The sequence below is a fragment of the Perca fluviatilis genome, chromosome 16 (assembly GCF_010015445.1).
Source record: "Perca fluviatilis chromosome 16, GENO_Pfluv_1.0, whole genome shotgun sequence".
Lineage (NCBI taxonomy): Eukaryota > Metazoa > Chordata > Actinopteri > Perciformes > Percidae > Perca > Perca fluviatilis.
Window position 1 is genome coordinate 10,771,507 of NC_053127.1, and position 7,744 is coordinate 10,779,250.

Sequence of the window (7,744 nt, forward strand, 5' to 3'; positions counted from 1 at the left end):
AGAGTTTGCATGATAACAATGGAACAATCATATTACCATGGGTATTTATTACAGTTCACTCTCTTTCACCTCAAGCCAGTGCCTAAAACCAAACTTCCACATTTCTATCTGTCAGCAAAGAAAGTCCAACTGTCTGTCTACACGGATTGTTTTGATTTTTCCTGCCCCCCCCCCCGCCCCCTCCATCTTCTCCTCTGCTGCCTCCCTCTTCCTGTGATGCTTAACATGGACATTTCAGCACGCACGCTGTTGTTAAAAGGATTTAAAGAGGTCATTTGTGGAGCAATTTTGTAGTTTTCAGTCAGATTTACTGAGGATACTGCAGCTGAGGCACTTGCTTTCATTGCCTTTTCAATGATTTCCCTCTGCATGGTCATATGAAGTTCATGCAATAGCACTTTATCAATTCTTACAGGCCAACAAAAACTGCTGCTCATGTTTGAAATAGCTGAAAATGTTTGGCTAGGTAGTATACAAAAAAATAGAATGGGCAAAGTAAATATTGTTTTTATACTGGTGTTTGACTGTTTCAGGCTTGCTTTTCAATAACAGGAACAAAGTTGACAATAACTTAAGTTAAAAGTCTAAGAAAAGAGGAGAGGTCAGTGCCCTGGGAAAAAAACGCGACTGCTGCAGAATCATCATTAAGTCATTAAGCGTGTCGAGACTCGACTGCGACGCTCGTCCTAGACTCTAAACAATCTGACTTACTTTCTGGGAGCTTCCCCTTATTCCTTCAGCCTGCTCCCTTCCTCTTTTCCCTGCATTTCCAAGGCTCCCTCTCTTCCACTCCCCACCCTCCCCACGCTCACTTCCTGTCATTTTCCCCAAACAGAGCTTTTGTTGACAAGCAGATGCAATTTCCAGTTTGCTGAATCATTTCTCGTCAGAGATCAGGGAGTGACCCCTGTGAATTCTTTACCAGTCCAGTTTCACATTGTTTCTGTACAGACTAATGTTACTGAGCCTCCCACAGCGAACAATCCAGGGCAGTCAGAACATCTGGCAGCTCTCTATGACCTTAAGTTCCAGCTGTTTGGAGGTTCAGAGCTCTGCCACCGACCACAGACAGGAAGTGGGGAGCCAGTGGGCTGTCAACTCAACCCAACACTAAGGCGGAAAACACAACCACAACCTTTGGCTTTTCAACCTTTAAAATGCCTACGCATCTGAGCGCAGTGCTAAAGATGTCTTTGTGTCTCTAAGAGCAGTGTTTACTTGGCCCGATCCACGAATCTTTAACACTATTACACTTTAATCTTTGGAATGCAAGTTGCTGTTTCTAATAAAAAACCCTGTCAAACAATCTCAGGAAACTAGAAAATAGACCAAGACTACATATTTACTTACACTTTAATAAAACGTGTTGCACTGCATCATATTGTAGGAGGGTAATACTAACTGTGTGGCTTTTAATTGAACATATGGATAAACAGGTCTAACCCTTTAATTAACTGTAATAGGATGTTTCAACATACAGGCCGAAATTACCATCGGCTTAAATATAAGTAAGAATACTTTTTTCTGGAAATAACGTATGAAAAAGGATTATATTCAAGGACTACATATACATATCCACAACGGCAGATGTTTTTTGAATGGAGCGAGTACCAGTGTAACACTGGCTCTGGCAGAGAGTGATGCATTACGGGATGTTTGCAGCCTTGATGCTGCTAGGCTAGTGAGTTTCTCCAAGTCACGTTAGTCGGCGCTGAAAGTGTTTAGTTCGCTCACATTGACCCACTGGAGCTCCTGATGGCCCGTGTAATGGGTTTTGCTGACACTGAAGGAAATTAAGTTACAATGAGTGAAAAAGCATTTCTCGTACTTTCTGTTCTGCTTTAACAACAACCTCAATCACATTTTGCTGTCGTTTTCGCCACATCACCTTGGGCCGTGTGCCAAAAAGGTGTTAAAAAAAGAAAAGGTGAAGAAATAGGTGTCAAATAACTATAGATAAATAAATAGCTACTATTTGTGTTTTTAGGTTACAACAGCCAAAATGCCAAAGTTCTTCTCTTGTATTTGATGTCTCGTTGACGTTGACTCTATCGTCACCTACTGGCCTGACATGTTTGTTTGAGCGTTTGAAAAACGTTTTGCGTTCTCGCGTGGAAAACGAAGATCGTGTGCCTGCTATTTTTTTTTTTTTTTTTTTAACAGCGGGTAAAATTATCTGCTCTCAAAAATATCTGTATGCGTGTAGACAGGGCCTTATAGTCAGGGTCATCTTATAATCATGTAAATATAAAAAGGTACTCTGCAGTCCATGGTGTCTACTGTAAGACCTCAGACTGCTCACCTCAGGTCTTCTAGGAGGTCACACTCTGTCTGGTGTTTGATGTGTAATCGGCTCATCTGCTCTGCGTGAGTGTGTTTCAGCTCCTGGGTGACCCGGACCTGCAGGGGATTAAATAAAAGGAAACAATATACATTAAATAATAATTGAATACTACACGAGCAATGGTTTGTGAGGGAGAATCTCGTGAGTTATAACTCTTTTCTTCAGCTCGGACAAAAACAAACAAAGAGGATTTCTCCACTTTGTGCTTGACAAAATATTTCCCATATGTATATCAACGACTCAAGAAGCCGGTGTTGATTCAGCTTAACTGGTGTTAGTGAAAATGAGCTCATTACCACGCAGTAGCTCTGGACAGGTGAGAGTTGGTCTCTCTGGGTTTCTAATTGTCCGTTAGATAAATTATGAAGTGCAGTGGCCAGGTCTCATTACTGATAACTGAGAGTTTTTCTGTCCTTATTTTCAATTATGAGCCAGGTTAAAGTTCAATAATTGCAATTAAAATGAAGATATAAACATTTATCAATCAACCAATTTGAGGATTTAATGAATTTCTTTGTCACATATGATAGTAAACTCAATATCTCTGAGTTTTGGACTTTTGGTTATATAAAACAAGCAATTTAAATATGTCACCTTTGACTCTTGGATTTTTTATAACCAAAACAATGGGTTCATTATTGAGAGAATAACGGGCAAATTAATTGATAATGGCTTTGTTATAATTGCTCATCTAGCCTAAAGGCTGGTGTTATGCTATTTTATTCTCATTCAACAAATGTGCTACTCCATGCCTCGATACTTCCCGACTCTGTCAGTGGAACTCAGCCGCAAGCCCATTTGCTCCTACTGAAGACACAAATCTTTAAAAAAATGGTGAAAAACATAGTTTAATTTAGGGCTGCACGATTATGGCCAAAATGATAATCACGATTATTTTGATCAATATTGAGATCACGATTAATTATCACGATTATTTGTTGATTTTAGCCAAAACAAATTTTATTGTCACATAATTATATAATTATAACTGCTTTTACGTCCATATTGTGCTACATTCCTACTAATACATCCATATTGTGCTACATTCCTCCTTTATTGAAGGATACTGTGAAGGAGTATGCCATTTCAGCTGTTGTGCGACCGCTTTCCACACATGCATGTTTGCCGTGAAAGATACAGGCAACGCAATTTTCTGTTCACGTTAACGGCGCATGTGGTGCCTGGTATCTACCAGACGAAATAGCTACACGGATTTCTGTGGCTCATTACACGGCCTCTTACATGTCTGCGTTGCGATCTGATGCTCCGAAACCCACGTTAGAGGCAACATAAACATCGCTGAATGTCACGCTAGTAAACACTAATAACACGTTACACTGCAGGTAACGTTAGCCTACCGTTAGCCACAGTAGTAACTGGATTAAACACGGCTAAAATGCTGACTGCTAAACAGTGTAGTGTGTCTGTATTTCACTGTAGGATTCCAACAGCGGGACGTCCAACAGTCTGCTGCTAAAGCTATGAGCTAAAAGACACAAACTAGCACTGGTCACTGCTGTTGGGACAAAACGTTGCGTGTACTGGTAAACTGGTAAACATTGTGACCGGCTTATGATGACCGACTGATACCCGTTGTGGAATTTTCCTCACGTTACTCTGTCCTCTGTGACTGTCTACATCTAGAAACTAAGCTGCGCGGTGCAGGCAGGGAACAGCTCTGATTGGCTCATGGAGACATGTGATCAGACAGTGGTTTATGGAGCGCTAGATTGGCTTTGCAAAAACTGTTCTATGAAGGGAATGACGCATTTTAAATATCGCTCGATCACGCAAATTTGATCGTGGGAAGCCAAAATCGTGATCGTGATTAAAATTCGATTAATTGTGCAGCCCTAATTTAATTTGCTCAACCAGCTAGGCACAGCAGTTTTTATCAAACATTACTAAAACTGGAGGAAATAGTGCATTTTTGGGAACTATTTTCAGCCACAAATTGATACACACTTGGTGCTCTAGTGAGTATTTGGGGCAGCAGGCCGGTGTATGAGGGATTGAGTCAAAATAGACTACAGTGTGTTTGTTCAAGGCAATGAAGGAATGTGTCATTCAGTGCAACGGTGTGGTCTAAGAGTCTTTTTTTATTTTTCAGTCAAAGGGAAACATGTTCATTACATTGAGAATTAAACTATTAAATTGGTTATTAATCAGAACTATTACATTAATTAGTAGTGTTGAGCTGCTGCTGTTTTGTCTTGTGTGATAGTAAATCTAACATTTTTAGGTTTTGGACTGTTGGTTGGATCAAACAAGCAATTTGATGAAATCTGCTTTTTGATGAATAATAGACCAAACTAACTAACTAATCGATTCATTAAGAAAACAATCATCAGTTTAATAAATAATCGTTAGTTGCAGACATAATTAAGTGACTGACTACACTTTTCAGTGAATAACAATAGCCAATAACACAAGGCAGAACCAGACAGCTGAGTATGTTATTACTGGACAACCAGTGCAGCAGTACAGTATTACTCTCCCCAGAGACCCAATGACAACTGAAATTGAACACCCCTCAGTGTAAAATATGAAAGCGCTGAAGTTGTTAATTAATGAATTAGTTGGTTGAAAGGAAAATAACTGACAACTATTTTGCTGATCAGTGAATCAAGTCATCAAGCCATTTATTAAAGCCAAAAAGGCAAATATTCCCTTGTTTCGGCTCAGGATTTGGTGCATTTTTTGGTGGACATCTTCGAGTTTTGAACAAAACAAGCAATCTAAAAACGTCATCTTTTATCTTTAATTAATTGAAAAAAATAATAGCAGAATAATGGATTCATGGAAAATAATTGTTAGTTGCAGCCCTAAAATATAGCCTAGTGCAAGTGCTTAACTATAACTTAAACATTATGATCTAGCAGAATGTAAAACGAGCTCCTACCTTAATGTTTTTCTTCTTAACACAATATTAAACAGCTTAATGAAACTGGGACTTCACACATTCTCACAAGTTAAAAGTTCAGTTCCTTTTTTTCAACTTTTTTTTTGTGTGGAATATTTTACTTCTTCAGTGGCTATACAGTAGGATGTGTGACCGAGGCTCTACATTTCAAATCTAGGTAGTGAAAGTGAGCTCCATTCATTATCAAAGTGGGAGTCTCTCTCTGGGCTTGTGATTGGCCATGAGATGAATTAAGAAGTGCAGTGACCAGATCGCATTCCTGATAACTGAGAGGGTTGTCAACAAGAAAACAGGTTTCTTCTTCCTTATTTCAATTACAGGACCGACTAAAATCACAAATGAAAATGCGAATATAAAAAATTGTGGCTGTTATAATCAATCATCATCTATCAATATGTCAGCCAAGTCAGAGAGCTTTAACTTCATGATATTCTCAAGAAACTATACATATATTTGTTTTAAATAATTCAGAACAGTGAGTATAACCTCACACTTCATGGTGGGCAATCCAAATTTACAAAGACAAAAAAAAAATTATGATTCATAAAAATCATAAGTCAGTCTACATATTTTTGCCGTTAAACAAACACAAATAAACCTGCATTTATTTTACTCCAATTAATAGCATTCTAGTTGCAAAACGTCCTGGGGTAATGGTCAACGTTCTGTGCTGCTGAGCCATGTTATTGAAATTTGATCCTACATGAAATGTTTTTCGCAGAGAACCAGACTTTGCTGAGATTTGTGTTTTTACGTTTATTTCTCGAATTAAAACGCAAAACACTAGTTCACTCTTATGCTAGGTAGGCTATTTTAAGTTAAGCAATACATACGTGACGGCAACATTGTTCTTCTTTTCTACCAACCTTCTCTTGGACAAGAAAAAATGCACCAAACTACTTACAAATATCTGTCAATTTACAGTTCCATAGCTCCAAACGCACTTAAATGACAAAGCATGACTTATCTTGATGAATTTTTTCATAAATCCGGATCCACTATTAAAATCGGCATAGACCAAAAACGCAAACTACATTTCATTTGAATACATTCTTACCTTTTGGTTCGCATGCTATTGCCATAATCTTGCTCAACAGTGTGAGCCAAACTTGATATTTACTTGAACTTTAGAGGTGCTTGGCGAATCACTTGTGCGCCGATGTAAGACAACCCCTCAGTAGCGTTATTACTTAAAATATGTAAAGTTGTTTTCTAAGTCAATATTGGAAAACCTTGTATACTGTCACATTTTGAATGTATTTTGACCGTCTCTCTCGATTTGAGAGGGAACGGGGCACGTTAACGGGGCTAACGTTATTCTCCCTAAATTGAGGCACATGGGACCTTTTTAACAAGTTTTTCTTCCTTCGTTGCTATTTAAAGAAACAGCATACGCAAATTGAACTTGCAAGAAAACAAACTAGTGAACATTTGCAGAATAAAAAGGTGCGTTTATCGTTTAAGCCAGCCGACCAGCAACAAAGCGTACATTTTCAACCATTAAATATGCACCACTTCGTCGAGAACGTTTCCAGACAACTAACGTTAGCTTCAGCGGCTAAAACAGGAAAACTCACCTTTCTCGGTGGGGGTTGCATCCTTATTCGTTGACATAAAAAACTATACAAAAGACGAAAGTTTTTTCTGGGAAAAGTTTGTACAAATGTTTCGAACAAATAATAACGGAAGAAGGGTATTTTAGCCTGGGTCAAGCGGCCATGGCGAGTCCGGTAAGTTGAGTCCCGTTGAAAACACTGTGGCCCCAGGGAACAGAAAACACAAGCGTCAAGCTCGTGGTCAAGCTAGCCACAATAAAGCAAGACACTTCCTGCCATATTTTCAAAATACAATCCCCCAAACCCGCCTGAATATAAAATGCTACTTCCGTATAAAATCTTCAAAATAAAAGCGGACCATTCACAAATCTCGAAAAGTATGACATTTAATAACTTTTTATTTATTTAATAGTTTTTTAAACAATAACTCCCCAGCCTACAATTTTATGTATTTTTTTCACCATAAATCATCTTTGTCAGTGACCCCTCTAGTGGCCATGTCCGCTCTACAAACTTGGATCAATGGTAATAAGATGCTATATTGATCCCAGCACATATTTTGAGATTAAACAACAAAACACAACGTGTAAATCAGTTTTTAAAAATGTCAAATTACTACTTTAAGGTAGGCCATGTTCTTATTTTTACAGTAGGGTCATGCGTTATGCTTTGTCTGAGGTCTTGTCTTGAAAAACATCCTGGTATGAAAATCTAGCATCAAGACATTTATGATTTTCTCTATGTGCTAATACAGTATGTTCTGAAATGATGTGTTTAGTCAAAAGGCTGATATGATAGGCCCATCACTGAACATAACATGCTCAACTGTTAGTACCAGAGGCCAGATCTACTGTGCACAAACTGATAGCTCAATGTTCTCATCACAGCAGTGACACTTTCCAACTGATTATTTGATACACT

The 7,744-nt window shown here is 38.5% G+C and overlaps 1 protein-coding gene across 1 annotated transcript in view; it reads right to left on the reverse strand.

Moving 5' to 3' along the window:
* The window catches only part of LOC120543827 (F-BAR and double SH3 domains protein 2-like), a 29,099-nt gene extending 22,055 nt beyond the window's left edge, over positions 1-7,044 (reverse strand). Inside the window, exons 1-2 of the mRNA XM_039777104.1 lie at positions 6,845-7,044; positions 2,303-2,400 (exon numbers count right to left, since the gene is read on the reverse strand). Of these exons, the coding sequence (XP_039633038.1) occupies positions 2,303-2,400; positions 6,845-6,865 (119 nt within the window). The 5' untranslated portion in view covers positions 6,866-7,044. The remainder of the gene's footprint in view (positions 1-2,302; positions 2,401-6,844) is intronic.
* Positions 7,045-7,744: the final 700 nt, after the last annotated feature.